Raw genomic sequence first — 18,346 nt, forward strand, 5'->3', positions numbered from 1 at the left:
CTGAGATTCTGCCTAGACAACAAGATCTACCAGTTCAAGGTGCTGTGTTTTGGTCTCTCCACAGCTCCTCAGGTGTTCACCAGAGTGTTCACCCTGATCTCATCTTGGGCGCACAGGAACGGCATTCGTCTCCTTCGTTACCTGGACGATTGGCTGATCCTAGCAGACTCGGAGTCGACCCTTCTTCGGCACCGAGACAGGCTTCTGGATCTTTGCCAGGATCTGGGGATTGTGGTAAACCTCGAGAAGTCCTCTCTGCAGCCGTCCCAACGACTGGTTTATCTAGGCATGCTAATAGACACCAATCTCCACAAAGCCTTTCCATCAGACGACCGGATAGCAAGGCTGAGGAGGATGGCGGGACCTTTCCTCAGGCGAAAAGAACTCCCCGCCCAATCGTGGTTGCGTCTCTTAGGCCACCTATCCTCCCTGGCCCGTCTAGTTCCAAACAGCCGCCTCAGGATGAGATCCCTTCAATGGCGGCTCAAGTCCCGGTGGAATCAAGGATCCGATTCCCCGGACATTCTGATCCCAATGGGGTCTCTGGAACAGACGGACTTGCGGTGGTGGCTGGCCGACGAGAACCTGCGGAAGGGAGTGAGTCTTCTCGTCCTCCCCCCCGGAATTGACTGTTTTCGGACGCGTCAAAAGAAGGGTGGGGTGCGCACGTTCTGAACCAGAGGGCCTCAGGCCTTTGGTCAGAATCAGAAAAGTGCCTACACATCAACCTGCTAGAATTGAAGGCCGTCTTTCTGGCTCTTCAGCAGTTCCAACGGTCCCTGGCGGGTCACTCCGTGGTGGTGATGAGCGACAACACCACGGTAGTGGCTTATATCAACAAGCAGGGAGGCACTTTTTCGCAACAGCTATCCCATCTTGCAGTAGAGACTCTGAGGTGGACCGAAACCCACTCGATAACACTATCAGCTCGCTTCATTCCCGGCAAGGGAATGTGCTCGCCGACAGTCTGAGCAGGGCTTCGCAGATTGTGAGTACCGAGTGGTCTTTGGATCCTCAGATAGCCAACAAAGTCCTGACTTTGTGGGGTTCCCCGACGGTGGACTTGTTCACGACAGCCTTGAACTTCAAGCTGCCCCTGTACTGCTCACCAGTCCCGGACCCCAAGGCACTCTGGCAAGATGCTTTCCAGCAACGGTGGGACAACATCGACGTGTACGCCTTCCCACCATTCTGTCTGATGAGAAGGGTGCTCAACAGGACCAGACTATCGGTCAACTGTTCCATGACTCTAGTAGCTCCGCTATGGCATCACGCGGAATGGTTTCCGGACCTTCTGCAACTCCTGACGGAACTCCCAAGGGAGCTTCCTCCACGACACGAGCTTCTCAGACAACCCCACTCCGGTGTCCCTCACAGGGCCGTAGCCTCGCTTCGGCTTCACGCCTGGAGACTATCCAGCGTCTCCTCGCGGAGAGAAGCTTTTCGCAACAGGTTGCGGAGAGAATGTCTCGGCACCTGCGAAGGTCCTCTGAGGGAGTCTACCAAGCGAAGTGGAGAGTCTTTTGTGGTTGGTGTCGTGGAAGGGGTATCTCTCCACTCGATGCCACTATTCCAGCAATAGCGGACTTCCTCGTGTATCTGCGAGAAGAAATGCGCCTTTCTGTCTCGGCAGTGAAAGGCTATCGCTCAGCCTTAAGCTTGGCCTTCAGATTGAAGGGCGTGGATATTTCTTCATCGCTAGAACTCTCTTTACTCATACGTAGCTATGAGCTTACCTGCCCCCAGTCGGAAGTGAGACCCCCTCCTTGGAACGTGGTTCGAGTCCTCAGGTCTCTCAAGAGACCTCCCTTCGAGCCATTACGCCAGGCCTCCGATCGCCACCTGTCTTGGAAGACGGCTTTCCTACTCGCCTTGGCCTCGGCCAAGCGAGTTAGTGAACTTCATGGTCTCTCGTACGACATCGCCCATTCAAGGGGATGGGGGGAGGTAATGTTCAGGTTCGTCCCCGAGTTTGTGGCCAAGACTCAGAATCCTGGAGTGCCGGATCCTCGGTTCGACTCTTTCAGGATCGCGAGTCTCCGTTCTGTAACAAACGACCCAGACCAGCTGCTACTATGCCCAGTGAGGTGTCTGAGGTACTACTTGAAGAGAACGGCTGCAGTCCGTCCTCATGTGCGAGCTTTGTTTGTGAGCACAGGCAGGACAAAGAGGAGGGTCACCAGGAACACCATCTCAGCTTGGATTCGAAGGGTTATCCACCATGCCCTGAATCCTGACCCTCCTCCGTCACGTCCCCCTCGGGCCCACGATGTCAGGGGTATTGCTACATCCCTGGCTTTCAAGAGAAACTTCTCTGTGACGCAGGTAATTCAAGCTGGGGTCTGGAAGCGTCAAACGACCTTCACAGCCCACTACCTGCAGGACGTGACCCACAGGAGCCTCGATACGTTTTCTATCGGCCCTGTGGTGGCTGCACAACAGCTGGTCTAACCTCAGGCTCCTTTTTGGACAAGTAGCAGTAGGTTGAGGGCGTTGTTACCCGGTCTTAGTGTGCGTGAATGAAAGAGTATGTCTGACCCTTACTTCTTTCTTCATTCTCCCCTCTCTTGGGGAAGCAGCATCCTGGTCCTCGCATAGCTGACCTCGACCTCTGCAGGTAACCCATGCTTCTTTGTGCTCCTAGTATTAAGCTTAATACTGTTGCGTCTCCCATACCCTGACGAGGTGGTATGGGGAACGTCCTATCCTAGAATTCCTATCTGAAGGTCTCAAGGTCAACTTCATAGGACGAGTCACACTCTCCTCCTCACACTGCTTATGTAGGCCACTCGTTCCTAGCGATGCTAGGAACCTGTGAGGTACAGGGGCTCCCTCTCTCTAGTGCTGCTCACTGAGGGATCGAGCCCCCGGGCAAGCCGAAGTCAGTAAGGCTGGGGACTTTCCACCCTTCCTAAGGGGTAAGTCACCCTTTGTAAATAGCGTGGTTTGTATTTCGGTTACGGAACAAATGACAAATTCGAAGATAATTTGTATTTTTCCTAACCATGCAAACCTTAGCTATTTACACATATGTGCCCGCCATCCCTGACCCCCAAGTCAAGTCCTACCTCTAAGTGAAGTGAAGCAAGTCACCGGTGTGTGGAGGGGGGAGGGGTAGCAAGCTACCCTTCCCCAGCCCCCGCTAACTAGCGCGGGGGTAATTAACCCTCGTTAAAAACTATTGGCTCGTCATTTCAGCTGCGCTAAAAGTAAACCCTTTGTAAATAGCTAAGTTTTGTATGGTTAGGAAAAATACAAATTATCTTCGAATTTGTCATTTTTTACTACTCCCTTAACTGCCCCCAACACTTTGCAACCTTCATTCACTCTCTGACGTACATCTGCTTCCACTCCACCATTTGCTGCAACAACAGACCCCAAGTACTTAAACTGATTCACCTCCCCAAGTAACTCTCCACTCAACATGACATTCAACCTTGCACCACCTTCCCTTCTCGTACATCTCATAACCTTACTCTTACCCACATTAACTCTCAACTTTCTTCTCTCACACACACTTCCAAATTTTGTCACTAATCGGCCAAGCTTCTCTTCTGTGTCTGCAACCAGTACAGTATCATCCGCAAACAACAACTGATTTACCTCCCATTCATGGTCATTCTCGTCTACCAGTTTTAATTCTCGTCCAAGCACTCGAGCATTCACCTCTCTCACCACTCCATCAACATACAAGTTAAACAACCACGGCGACATCACACATCCCTGTCTCAGCCCCACTCTCACCGGAAACCAATCACTCACTTCATTTCCTATCCTAACACATGCTTTACTACCTTTGTAGAAACTTTTCACTACTTGCAACAACTTTCCACCAACTCCATATAACCTCATCACATTCCACATTGCTTCCCTATCAACTCTATCATACGCTTTCTCCAGGTCCATAAACGCAACATACACCTCCTTACCTTTTGCTAAATATTTCTCACATATCTGCCTTACTGTAAAAATCTGATTCATACAACCCCTACCTCTTCTAAAACCACCCTGTACTTCTAAGATTGCATTCTCTGTTTTATCCTTGATCCTATTAATCATTACTCTACCATACACTTTTCCAACTACGCTTAACAAACTAATACCTCTTGAATTACAACACTCATGCACATCTCCCTTACCTTTATATAGTGGTACAATACATGCACAAACCCAATCTACTGGTACCATTGACAACACAAAACACATATTAAACAATCTCACCAACCATTCAAGTACAGTCACACCCCTTTCCTTCAACATCTCAGCTCTTACACCATCCATACAAGACGCTTTTCCTACTCTCGTTTCATCTAATGCTCTCCTCACTTCATCTATTGTAATCTCTCTCTCATTCTCATCTCCCATCACTGGCACCTCAACACCTGCAACAGCAATTATATCTGCCTCCCTATTATCCTCAACATTCAGTAAACTTTCAAAATATTCCACCCATCTTTTCCTTGCCTCCTCTCCTTTTAACAACCTTCCATTTCCATCTTTCACTGTCTCTTCAATTCTTGAGCCAGCCTTCCATACTCTCTTCACTTCTTTCCAAATTTGTTCAACTCGCATTAGCAAAATAATTCTTTAGGTAGTCCCTGCAAGAGACTTGAAATACAATCAAGAGGTCTTGTAGTTTACTAAAGCATAAATTAACAAGTAAATAAGAATATAGTCATTACCATATTTTGTCTTCGTTACAGAGGTAAGTGAAAGTGGTAGCAGTCTGAGTGGTGTGGAGGGTTACACACCGGTACAACCGCCCGATGCCCAGAGTAATGGAAGTGGCAAGAATTCTGTGATTGTAAATGCATCTGAAAAACGGTCTTTTTATTCACGAATTCCACCACTTGTCAAGTCTGCCAGCAATGAAGTAAGAAGACTTTCCTCAAAGGATTATTCTGAAAATAAGATTGGCATTCTCTTCGACCAATATAAAGATGTGCAAGGTGATGTTATTCTCTCTGAGGGAATTGAAAGATTGTGTGTGGATTTAGATGTTAAACCAGAAGAATTTAAAGTTTTAGTTTTAGCTTGGAAATTTGGAGCTGAAACCATGTGCAAATTCAGTCGTAGAGAGTTTGTTAATGGGTGCAAGGCTCTAAGAGTGGATTCCGTTAAAGGTATCCAGTCTAAGTTTACAGAGATGCTGATTGAGGTTCAAGATCCTGAAAAGTTTAAAGACTTGTATAGATTTACCTTTAAATTTGGCCTTGATGCCGAATCAGGCCAACGAATACTACCAGCTGATATGGCAGTGTTACTTTGGAAACTTGTGTTCACGCAGCAGGAACCTGCAATTTTGAAAAAGTGGTTGACATTTCTCGAGTTACACCCTAATATAAGGGGTATCCCAAGAGACACTTGGAACATGTTCCTGAACTTCACAGAAGCTGTGGGTGAGGACTTAAGTTCTTATGATGATACAGAAGCGTGGCCTAGCCTTTTTGATGACTTTGTCGAATATGAAAATGATCAGTTAAACCAAAACGTTAAGAAAGATCTGAGAGAGGAGAGTGATTAATGTTATTTTATTATTAAGAATGTTTTTGAATGTGTTATGAAATTAAGGTAAAAATACTATGAATCTTATTGAAATAAAAATAACTTTACCTGATAAGATGGGCAAATTCTCTCACTATAAGGTAACTTTAAGTATATAGGGAGCTTACATTAATTGTGATTCATTAATAGATATAATTGAATTCTTTAGTTGAATTTTATTTAACTTTTTTTTTGAGGATTTATCCGGTAATATGAAGGTAAAAAGGAATGTCAAGCATTCTAATATAAAAGCTGGATTCGTTGAATTTCAGTGTTTTTCATATCTGAAGAACATCCCATGAGATTCTGTTGATGTGCAATATAGACCTTTATTGTCAGTTTTGATGTTGAGCCAATCAGTGGTTTAGGTTCCAATTCAAGAAGAAATAACATTGTAAGATACTGTGGGAGTTGAATGAAATACAATAGTAGAAGTTTAACCTTAAAACAAACTTCTTTTCTGATATGGTAATCTTTCTCATTTCATTCCTTATAAACTTATTATAAAATGATTCCCAATGACTGACTAGTTTGGGTATGTCATGTAACATTAGTCACACAATTTTGCCTTTAAGATTAATATGGGCACATATTCATACATTTTACATTGCTAATACATCAGCGAAGTCCCTCAAAGTTTAATTTAATGTGGGCTTTTGGTCGTATGTTTTATTTCAGGCCCCTTAATGTTGTTAAATGATATTTTCCTAGAGAACTTTGAAGTGAATCAGTTCTTTTTTAAAATGCCTTAACATTAACTTTTGCCTAATAATTACCTTGAAGATAATTTTTGGGTCTTGTGTTTGTTTATAGATGAACTTTGGGTTTAGCCTTATAGATGTGTTTATGAACCTTCACATCTAATGTTGCCTTATAATAAATATATAGAAGGAAAAATTTGTCGCATGCTTTTACTTAGAAAAATCCCAATGATAATTGTTACTTTATGGTATCTTATCATTTTTAATGGATCATTGTTACTTAATCTTATGGAATTAGAAACCACATTTTTCTCTTATCTTTTTTAATGGATCATTGTTACTTTATCTTACGGATTTAGAAACCACATATTTTTTTTTATAATTTCATTATGGAAACAGGTTAAAGATTATTGTAATGGGAGGAAGGATACTAAAAAATAAATGTGAATCTTTGAAATGGGTTGTTTGACATGTGCATGGTTGCTATTTGTCCATAAAAGGTTCTGATGAAAAATGTCAAATACCGCATTGGTTTATTGAGAAATATTTTTTTCTTGTAACCTTTGTTGGATTTGAATGAATGGTTTACACATTACTGTATGTTATAGCTATGAATTTTTTCTATAGTGATAACTTGCCTGCCATTGTGTTCTGATAAATATATAGTCATTTTTTTAAAGGAATAGTGTTACTGTTGCCATTGTAAATTTAATAAAAATGTTGGGACCTCTCAACAATTTTATTGAATAATGTGATAATATTGAGTATTAACTGTAGCTTTTGATGATAGATGAGCCAGCAGTTTCCTGATTCATTGTCTTTTGCACTGATGCCATGACAAGGAACTTTCTGTTGCTGAGCTTCATAATGTGATGCAATACACAAAGTAATTGCAACACACACTGAAATGAAACCCAGTAAGAAGGGTGAAATTACAAATTCAATTTCTAATGTGATACTTTTTTATTTAGCAATATTTAGATTAGTTGATGACAAGGTTTGGTATAGGTTAGCTCATAGTGAACAATAAGATACTACAAAAATGCAGTAGTTTGAATGATGTCTCAGTAAATTTTAAGATGGTTTGTATAACAAAATCATCACTAATTCTTATTACCAGAGTAACCTAAGCATATACCAGTAGGTTTGTTTTGTAATGCCTCTTCTCCAGAATGTCTTACTGCCATATTTTGTTGATATTGTTCTCCAACAGTGTATCATAATGTTAAAGGATAATTGTACATACTCAGGAAGGTGCCATTTAAATGAACCCATCAACATTAGATTTCAAGTGGTCTTTAGCTGCAGTCGTGATTTTGCACTCTTGGTGCCTGTGGTGGCTGTTGTCTAGTGCATTATCTGCCCTGTTGAATTTTTGTTTCAGAATAGTACCCAATTGAATTTTACAATACTTAAGTGATATGTCAGAACTGTTTGAACTTCCTTGACTGAAGATGAACAGAATACTATATTTGAGCAAAAGCTATTTTGTTCTGACACAAATATAAACCTTCGTTCTTCACATAGGAGTATGACTTGGCGAAGCTGGAAACGCAGCTGTTGAAACTTTAAACGAGTTTTCAACAACCATATAGGTTGTTAATAGTCGGGAAACATCACTCCCCCGCTCACTCACTACATCTGCTCTTTTATTTCAGCAGTCGGTGGAGACAGACCTCTGTCCGCAGTGCCTAGACACTGGAAAAAATTCCACCTTTGCTCTCGGTCTCTATTTTTTATTCACACTACAGTGTCTTGGGAGTATTGTCCTTGAGTCGGGAACTTTATTTTTGCAGATATCATGTTCCCTTTACCTCCATTGGTTGGCCAAGGGTGAAAGTTCATCCTCACCTCCTTGGAATTGGCCTTCCTTAAACTCTTAGGATGAGACTCCTCTACAAGGAATTCTGTTTCTGTCTGTCTTTTCGCCAACCCGTTGAGGTTTACCAATGGTCACAGGTGAACAACAATCTTCCTAGTGTGTGCTGTTGATTCAACGTTTTCAGCTTCACCTATCTGAAGCCAGTTGCTTTGCGATCCGATTGCCAGACCAAATCATTGTAGCGATTAGAGAGGCTTGCTTAACAAGCTGACTCTCAAGTCTGTCCTTCCACAGATAGCACTCAGGTGAGTGTTTCCCAAGTGCATTCACCCCTTGGGGCGAGTTTGCAAAAGGAAAGATGGGTGGCGCTCGGCCGAGCTTTCCCTCAGCACACTCATCAATGTGCACTCAGTGCTCAAATTATGTGCAGTCACAACAGGTGTGACCACTGATCAGTACACACTTGACTGCTAACTCTCTCAGCTCAACATCTCTTGGCTTGTGATTGACCTCACATAACTAAGCTTGGTTGTGCATGGCACAAGTGAGCTTTCTCTACTAGTTGGGGTAGAGCTTATGAATTAAGCTTGTTCACCTGTGGCTGCATTCACAAAACCACACTGTCTTGCGCGCTCCTGCAATGGGGCAGCCTATTTCACCTAGGGGGTCACTGCAGCACGAATGTCCCCTAAGGCTCATACCCCTATTGCCCTGAAAGATGTGCTTAGAGCAACTGTTCCCTCAACATTCACACAAGGTAATTGCAGACTTTTTACCTAGTGTGCAACAGCATTTGCTCTAGACAATCGATTGGCTCACTTGAACGCTCCCTTGCACCTCAACTGTTTTCAGCTGGTGAATGTCCTTTCTAAACCTCGAACGTGCATGAAACGGTCTAGAATAGGTAATTTATTCCACCATTAACCTTTGATATCACTCTAAAACCAAGATGGGTGTTTTTTTATTGAAAGACCTTAGTGCTTACGACAGATATATATACTTTTAGATGTACGCTATCCGGCTTTCACATATTAGGAAAACGTCCTCCTTGTTTATGGAAACAAATTCCTCCCACAGCCCAGGTCTCTCTTCAGGGCAGGAGAGAGGGTTATTATTATTATTATTATAACTTGCTTAGCTACAACCCTAGTTGGAAAAGTAAGATGCTATAAGCCCAGGGACTTCAACAGGGAAAATACCCTACTGAGGAAAGGAAACAAGGAAATAAGAGAATTACAGTGAACCCTCGTTTATCGCGGTAGATAGGTTCCAGACGCGGCCGCGATAGGTGAAAATCCGCGAAGTAGTAACACCATATTTACCTATTTATTTAACATGTATATTCAGACTTTTAAAACCTTCCCTTGTACGTAGTACTGTTAACAAACTACCCTTTAATGTACAGAACGCTTAATGCATGTAATACAGTACCCTAAACTAAAACAGGCACAAATATTAAAGGCGACTTTATATCATGCGTTTCCTAAACACGCCAAAAAGCACGATAAAAAATGGCAACCAATGTTTTGTTTACGTTTATCTCTGATCCTAATGAAGAAACAAACGCATTTACACATCTGTTTATAGGTTAGTTTTTGCATCAATTATATTGATTATTCAGTACAGTATGTTGATTTGGTTATTACTAATGTTTTACTTAATTTTTCTTAGGACTTCCAAATGAAATTTTTTTCTTTATGACGCCGCCTGAAATGACGGCGTCATAAAGTACGCTCAGTAAACAAACTAAGGAATTTAACCCGCATGATGAAAGGGATAAATAATGATATTACAGTAAAAGCTTTTATAAAATATGTTATTACAAATATTATTTACCGTATCTATATAAAATCATACATACGTAGCAAAGCAGGAAAACAATCTACAGAGAGAGAGAGAGAGAGAGAGAGAGAGAGAGAGAGAGAGAGAGAGAGAGAGAGAGAGAGAGAGTTGTTTTACATACGTAAATGTAAATTTTAAACAAAACAAAAATAGCCCCATTTCATATAAAATAGATTACAAATATTTTACTTTATCATATTACAGTAGTCTGTATAATACTGTAAAGTTCAGTACAGTATGTTGTTGTTAAAGTCGTGGCGATGAAATTCTCACGAAACAAAAACACGCCATTTGATTACAACAGCTGATTCATCTCTCTCTCTCTCTCTCTCTCTCTCTCTCTCTCTCTCTCTCTCTCTCTTCGTGTTATACAATACTTACATTTAGATGAAGAAACTAAAATTAGTTTTCTTAGTGTCAATTAAATACGAAATGAAATAATTAGGCCGAGTCTACATCCATTTCAATCATAGCCAAAAATAGGGCATCCGATTTCATCAGCAAACCACTATTTTTTGGGAAATATCATTTTATTCTAGAAAATTGCCACTCTTTAAATAGTTAATTGCACATTAAGAAAGCGTGTACTTTTGTTTTTAAATTTCGGGTGGGTTTTAAAAATCGAGTATTGTTGACTTTTTTTTTTTTTTACTTTTGGCTGTGATTAGATCAGCTGTCATCTAGCTGCCGCTCTTGAGTGTGTACGAATACACTAACAAAGTATCATTTATACCATTTCTTAACTTATTCAAACCATCTACAGTATACAGTTGATATTACATAAGCACCAATGTGTTATAACCTATCAAATTTTTTTGTTTATTACATTTAAACCCCCCTCTATCTCTCTCTCTCTCTCTCTCTCTCTCTCTCTCTCTCTCTCTCTCTCTCTCTCTCTCTCTCTCTGTGTGGGCTACTTTTCACTACCTCCCATTCCTTACCTCTCTCTATCTCTCTAACAAATGATATCTTTGTTGCTCCTCAAAGTTTCATTTATATTGAAAATCAATCATGATTCAATTTTCCTTACTTTCTCCAATCTCGCACCATCGGTCACATCGCGGTATTTTCGATATTTCCGGAAAATCCGCAATATATGTATAGACATGGGTTATGAAAAAAATCCGCGAAGTGGTGAATCCGCGATGGTCGAACCGCGAAGTAGCGAGGGTTCACTGTAATTAAAAATTAAAATAGAATATTTAAGAACAGTAACAATTAAGAAAATATTTCATATATAGACTATAGCAACTTCAATGAAATAAGAGGAAGAGAAATAAGATAGAATAGTGTGCCCAAGTGTACCTTCAAGTAAGAGGGTACACTAATATATATAACTCTCTCTCTCTCTCTCTCTCTCTCTCTCTCTCTCTCTCTCTCTCTCTCTCTCTCTCTCTCTCTCTCTCTCTCTCTCTCTCTCTCTCTCTCTCTCTCTCTCTCTCTCTCAAATTGCAGATAGAGTAGCCAGGTGTGCACCAGCGCCATCTCATGCGAGATATACAGAACTATTCCATAATTCCTCAGGTCTTCCATGCCCATAGGTCTCTAGAGAGGAGGAGGGGTGGAATAAAGTTTATATAACCACCGGGTAAGTATGTTCAAAAATTTATTCTATTATGAAAATATAATTTTTAAACATTACTTACCCGGTGGTTATATAAAAATAGCTGATTGACACCCTTGGTGGAGGGTTAGAGACAGCCAACATTGTTGGAATATTACTTAAGAGTTAATAAAAACAAGCTTAAGGGTTCGTACCTGATAAGGAAGCTGACTTCAATGATTCTCTGCCTCATTATGTCTGCTTTCCTTATGAGATCCAGTGATCCACCCAGGGGGATGAAGACCTCTAGGAGCTGTCAAACCAGTGTAAATACATCTATGTTGACAGGACCTCAACCAATACCCTTGTTCTGGGCGCTCTCAAGGAACAAATGACCACCTGACTAAATCAAAGATTGCGGAAGACTGTCGACCAATCTCCACAAACAACCATAAAAATATAAAAGTTTCAAGAGAAGAAAAAGGGGATTAGGGGAACGTAATGGTAGATCCTTCCCCCACTACTGCACTCGCTGCTACGAATGGTCCCAAAGTGTAGCAGTCCTCATAAAGAGTCTGGACACGTTTCAAGTAATGCGAGGCGAACAGATTTACTCCTCCAAAAGGTTGTGTCCATCATGCTCTGCAGAGAACGATTCTGCTTGAAAGCTACAGAAGTTGCCACAGCTCTAACTTTGTGAGTTTTCACTTTCAGCAGCTTGAGGTCTGCCTCACCGCAGTGTGAGTGAGCCTCTCTTATTAAAAGTCTTATAAAAAAATGATAGGGCGTTTTTTGACATTGGTAACGAGGGTTTCCTGACTACACACCAAAGAGCTTCTGACTTGCCTCTTAATTCTTTATTTCTGTCCAGATAGAACTTCAGTGCTCTTACAGGACACAGGACCTTCTCCAACTCTTCACCAACCACATCAAGAAAGGTTTGTAATCTCGAAAGACTTGGGCCATGGATGAGGACGATGTTCGTTCTTGGCCAGGAATCCAAGTTGCAAGGAGCATATGGCTTTGCCGTTTCTGAAGCCAATATTTTTGCTAAAGGCGAGAACCTCACTGACTCTCTTAGCTGTCGCCAGACTAACCAAGAAAAGTGTCTTTAAAGTGAGATCTTTAAAAGAAGCTGAGTGTAAGGGCTCAAACCTGTCACTCATGAGGAACTTCAAAACAACATCTAGATTCCAGGCTGGTGATTCCTGTTGTCGCTCCTTAGAAGTCTCAAATGATCTGAGAAGGTCCTGAAGGTCTTTATTATCAGAGAGGTCCAAATTCCTGTGCCTGAAGATGGCCGCTAACATACTCCTGTACCCCTTGATGGTAGAGGAAGAAAAGTTCCATTTTCTTCTAAGGTCTAAAAAGAAGTCAGAAATTTGAGTTACAGAGGTACTGGATGAAGAAACTGAGTTAGTTCTACACCATTCTCTTAAAACCTCCCACTTGGACTGGTAAACCTTGATGGTAGAAGCCCTCCTTGCTCTAGCGATAGCCTTAGCTGCCTCCTTCGAAAAACTTCTAGCTCTTGTGAGTTTTTCGATAGTCTGAAGGCAGTTAAACGTAGAGCTTGGAGGTTTTGATGGTGTCTTGCCAAGTGAGGTTGTTTGAGAAGATCTACTCTCAAGGGGAGGCTTCTCGGAATGTCCACCATCCATTGCAGTACCTCAGTGGACCATTCTCTTGATGGCCAAAAGGGAGCCACTAGAGTCAACCTGGTTCCCTCGTGTGACACAAACTTCTGTAACACCTTGTACAGAACTTTGAATGATGGGAACGCGTATATGTCCAGGTGAGACCAATCCAGCAGGAAAGCGTCTGTGTGTTGCTTCGAGATTCGGAACTGGGGAGCAGTATGTCTCCAGCCTTTTCGTTTTCGAGGTCGCGAACAGGTCTATGGACAGACGACCCCAAATCCGCCATAGTTTCTCGCATACCTCTAGATGCAATGTCCACTCTGTGGACAGAACTTGATCCCTCCTGCTGAGGCTGTCTGCCATCACGTTTTTCTCTCCTTGGATGAATCTTGTAAGCAGGGTTACATTTCTTTCCTTTGCCCAAATAAGAAGAGTCTTTGCAGTCTCCTAAAGTGACCTCGAATGAGTCCCGCCTTGTTTGGCTATGTAGGCCAATGCTGTGGTGTTGTCGGCATTGACCTGCACCACTTTGTTCAACATCGACCCTTCGAAACCTTTGAGGGCCAACAGGACTGCCAACAGCTCCTTCTGATTGATGTGGAGGCTCTCCTGTTCCCTTGTCCACAGACCTGAGATCTCCAACTTGCCCAGTGTTGCTCCCCACCCCGAGTCCGAGGCGTCGGAACACAACACAAGGTCTGGGCTCCTTTGTTCCAATGAGAGACCTTCCTGAAGCTTGCCTAGGTCGTTCCGCCACTGGAGGCACCTTCTTACTGGTTCCGTAAGGGGAATGCTTTCCGTCTCGAGGCTGTCCTCTTTGTTACAATGAAAATTGAGGTGGAATTGAAGAGGCCGGAGATTCAGTTTTCTCAGGGAAACAAATTGTTCCAGTGAGGAGAGGGTTCCAGCAGACTCATCCACTCTTACCGAACAAACTCTCCTCTTGAAAAGTACGAAGTTTCAGGAGGGCTGCTTGTATCCTTGAGGGTGACGGAAAAGCCTGAAAAGCTAGACTCCGAATCTCCATCCCCAAATAGAGGATCTTCTGGGATGGAATCAATTGAGACTTCTTTGTGTTTACAAGAAGACCCAGTTCCTCTGACAATCTCAATGTCAGACGTAGATCCTCCAGACAGCGATTGAAGGAATGAGCTCTGAGAAGCCAGTCGTCCAAATACAAGGAGGCTCTGATGCCTCTTGAGTGCAGCATATTCGCTACAATTAACATAATTTTCGTGAAAATTAGAGGAGTGGTGCTGAGGCCGAAACACAAGGCCCGAAACTGGAAGACTTCCTTCCTGTAAACGAACCTCGGGTAACGCTTGAAACTTGGATGGATGGGGATATGAAAGTAAGCTTCCTGGAGGTCTAACGAGACCATCCAGTCGCCCTTTCTTACTGCTGCTAGCACAGTCTTTGGCGTCTCCATAGAGAACTTCGTCTTCTGAACGTAGTCATTGAGGATACTTACGTCCAGGACTGGTCTCCATCCCCTAAATTCTTGGGAACGAGGAATAGGCGGTTGTAGAACCCTGGTGACTTCAAGTCTCGCACCCTCTCTACTTCTTTCTTTTCCAGCAAGAGAGACATTTGGAGGTGCATAGCCTGTCTCTTTGACGACTCCTTGTATCTGGGAGAGAGATCTATCGGATCTAAAACTAACGGAGGTTTCATAATGAAAGGAATCTTGTATCCCTCCTTTAAAACACGAACGGACCAAGGGTCTGCTTCCCTTCTCTCCCAGGCTCGCCAGAAGTTGTTCAGTCTGCCTCCTACTGCTGTCTGAAGGTGAAAGCAGTCAGACTCTGCTTCGCCCAGGTCTGGAACCTCTCCTCCTAGCTCTCCTCCCATCGGGTCTGAAGCTACCCCTACTGATGGACTTTCCTCGAAAAGGCTATGAAAATGGAGGAAAAGGAGTTTCTTCTTTCGGTTTACGGCTGGTAAAGGAAGTCAGTAGGACCTTCCTTGCAGTCTTTGAGACTAAGTCTTGAGTGGCCTTCTGGGTCAAAGCGGAAGCAACCTCTCTCACTAACTCCTGAGGAAACAGAGAGGGAGAAAGAGGTGCAAACAGCAATTCCGACTTCTGGAAGGAAGTGACCCCCATAGAAAGAAAAGAACACATTGTTGCTCTTTTCTTAAGAACCCCAGCTGTGAATAGGGCTGCCAACTCATTAGAGCCGTCTCTAACGGCTTTATCCATACACGACATAATACGTATAAAACTGTGTGTCAGGATCTTTTAGGGTTGAAACTTTCTTCCCCAAGGCTCCCAGAGTCCAATCCAGAAAGTTGAAAACCTCAAAGGCTCTGAAGACGCCTTTGAGGAGATGATCGAACTCAGAAGTCGACCTTAGAATCTTAGTCCTTCTCATGGCCAACCGACAAGGAGAGTCTACTAGGCTCTTCGAAGACCGAGAGAGAAGCATCTTGGTGAACAGCGATTCCTTCGCTGCCTTCCCTAAGGTAAACTCCGAAGGCGGTGAACGCGGAGCAACAGGAACAAACTGGTCTGGAAATTGTTCCGTAAAGAGTTTCATAATCTTTTTAAGATCGACTGAATGATGAAGGGACTTGGGCTCTTCTCCCTCAGAGAAATCATCCAAAAGTTCAGCCGGGGAAAAGTGATCATCAGACTCTTCCTCCGATAAAACTCTAACTGTCGTAGAGGCATCTTGAAGAACAAGAGGAGACTCCTTACGGGCCCGACCACTGTCCAACACAGGTGTAGGGTCATCACGTGCAGTGTCACTATGATCCAACGCTCGACGCTCAGAGAGAAGTTGCTCGCGATCATGAGGATCGGCACTACGGCGTCTGCGATATTGACGCTCGGCATGACTGACGTCATCATGACGTTCGCTGCTCTTACGCTCAGCTTCACGTCCGACTGCATGTCGTTCAACATCTGATTGACGTTGGGCGTCACGTTTCACTTGACGTTCGACGTCACGTCTAACTTGACGCTCGGCGTCACGTTTAGCTGCATGGCGGTCGTCATCGCACTTGGTTGGTTGACGCTCGGCGTCACACCTGGGAGTTTGACGTTTGGTGTCAATAGGATCAGGATCTCGATGTTTCACAGACACCTTATCATGTCGTTCAGCGCCGTGTTTAACCGCATGACGCTTGGGAAGCTGTCCGTCGTCAAGCGCTACTAGACTAGTCGCCTTACGACGCTTAGCGTCAAGTTGCAAAGTATCCCGGCGGTCGGGATCTTGGCGAACCCCTTTCTTGTTGAAAGCAGGGTGAGAGCTGCTGCTGCATGTCTTGCAGCATACCCCAATTCGGGTCAGCTTGCGGTAACGCAGGTGAAGTAACTTCAACCGCAAACTCGCCTTATTCATCGCTCACGTAACGCGCCGAGCGTCCGGAAGACAAAAACCAGTCTGACGGTGGCGGCGGAGCATGAACCGTGATACCAGACTCAGGAACTAGATCCGCGACAAGCTGAACTAGACATTTGTCAGCTTCTGACATCCTATCAGGACGTTTAGCAGTAGAAACTTCTACAGATGAAGGGAAATGCTCTGGACTGCTCCAGTGGCAACAGCCAGGCACCTGTGGCACCTGAGCTACTGCATCCATTTTCCTCCTAAGAGGTCTGGAGGCTTGACGCCAGCCGTTGCTGTGCGCCGCCTCATCCGAAGATGAGGAAAACATCTTAACCTCACCTTTCCCATGGTGAGGGTGAGCGTCCCGTAAAGCGACAACAGGCACGCTCGAGGGGACGTCTGCTCGAGCGATAAAGCCTCTCATTCCCTTTTGCCGATCGAAATTCCTTCTCCCAGGGGTTGGGGAGCTTGGAAGAGGTCTAAGGCTAGGTGAACGACAGGTTTGAGCAGACGCACCCTCCACTGCACTAAACACATTAACTGCACTTTTCGCACTAACACTTTTTAATTGATTCACATCGGACATAAGTTGGTTCCTGTCCGCAGCGAGCGATTCCACCCTCACTCCCAGGGCCTGAATCGCGACCATCATGTCTTTAAGCGTAGGCTCAGCGGTAACAGTAGTGGGATCTGAAACTACCACTACAGGGGAAGGATTAGGTTCAATGACACGGGAAGTGGATAATTCTCTAGAACGAGAAGAACTACGTCTAACTCTGTCTCTCTGAAGTCTACGAGTGTAGCGGTCAAAAGCCAGCCACTCGCTCTCAGATAATAAAACACATTCATCACACCGATCCCCCAACTCACATACTTTACACCCTTTTACACACTTTCTGTAAGTGGGAGAAGGGTCGGCCATTATGAATAGTTAATAAGAGAGATCAAAACAAGCAAGGGTCAAAATAATCCAAATCATTAAAGTTTCAATAGAATCCAACAAGCAAAATTGTTGTACATCACCAAAGATAACTGCCAAAATCCAGGTTAATTAACGAGTGAATTCCAACGATGGCGGCAGAGATGATCTGAGGAATTATGGAATGGTTCTGTGTATCTCGCGTGAGAGGGCGCTGGTGTACACCTGGCTACTCTATCTGCGATTGCCGCGAGTTTTGAATTTCTGCCGGACGTCAGAGACTAAAGCTATTTTTATATAACCACCGGGTAAGTTTAATGTTTAAAACAGTAGTTTTAAAAGACCAGTTGGGAAGGGTTTTTAATAGATACTGCTACTGTCTCTTATCTCCTATTGGGAGACAGACTTAGCCACTCCTTGAGGACTGTCCACAACTGCTATCATCTTGACTCTTCCGCCCTTGCTCTTCTTGAGCAAATGTTGGAATGACACCCTGATATGAGCAGCTTTAGATTATTTCCACTTCAGACTGTTTTTGCTGATTTGTTTTGCGATTGCTCACTGCTCAGTAGCTCCTTTTTGCTAGTTTGCTCTCCCATCAGAGCTACGGGTATAGTGCAATAGATGTTTCTCTTGGAGTTCGTACATTCTTTTAAGAGAGCGGCTTGACTTGAGTAAATGATTGCATGTCGCAGTATACCGTGTAACTACAGTATTCTTAATCAGGTACACACCCTCTCACCTATCTGCCTAGGAGAGTAACACATCTAACCCCCTCTTTCTTCTTGCTGTCATTGTCAAGCCACTGAATAACAACCTCAATTAAAGAAGTGGGTAAAAGATGAATGGATCGTACACATACAAGTAATGCAGAATTAAAGGAAATGCATTTACTTCCCAACGGCTCAGGCAGGTTGCCGATTTAGCAGTTATACTCGGGCACTTTATCAGAGCTGTCATTTGCTGATACCTTGCTTTCCTTTGGCATGTAGTTCTGTTGTTC

General features: G+C 43.6%; 2 protein-coding genes across 2 annotated transcripts in view; one reads left to right on the forward strand and one right to left on the reverse strand.

Moving 5' to 3' along the window:
* The window catches only part of SCCRO3 (defective in cullin neddylation 1 domain containing SCCRO3), a 49,519-nt gene extending 42,817 nt beyond the window's left edge, over nt 1–6,702 (forward strand). Inside the window, exon 3 of the mRNA XM_068362340.1 lies at nt 4,704–6,702. Coding sequence (XP_068218441.1) covers nt 4,704–5,524 — 821 coding nt within the window. The 3' untranslated portion in view covers nt 5,525–6,702. The remainder of the gene's footprint in view (nt 1–4,703) is intronic.
* Nucleotides 6,703–15,284: 8,582 nt separating this feature from the next.
* LOC137630366 (uncharacterized) lies at nt 15,285–16,436 on the reverse strand. The gene has a single exon (XM_068361797.1). It carries the CDS (start codon nt 16,434–16,436, stop codon nt 15,285–15,287), a length of 1,152 nt encoding a protein of 383 aa, XP_068217898.1.
* Nucleotides 16,437–18,346: the final 1,910 nt, after the last annotated feature.

This window comes from Palaemon carinicauda, chromosome 38 (assembly GCF_036898095.1).
Source record: "Palaemon carinicauda isolate YSFRI2023 chromosome 38, ASM3689809v2, whole genome shotgun sequence".
NCBI lineage: Eukaryota > Metazoa > Arthropoda > Malacostraca > Decapoda > Palaemonidae > Palaemon > Palaemon carinicauda.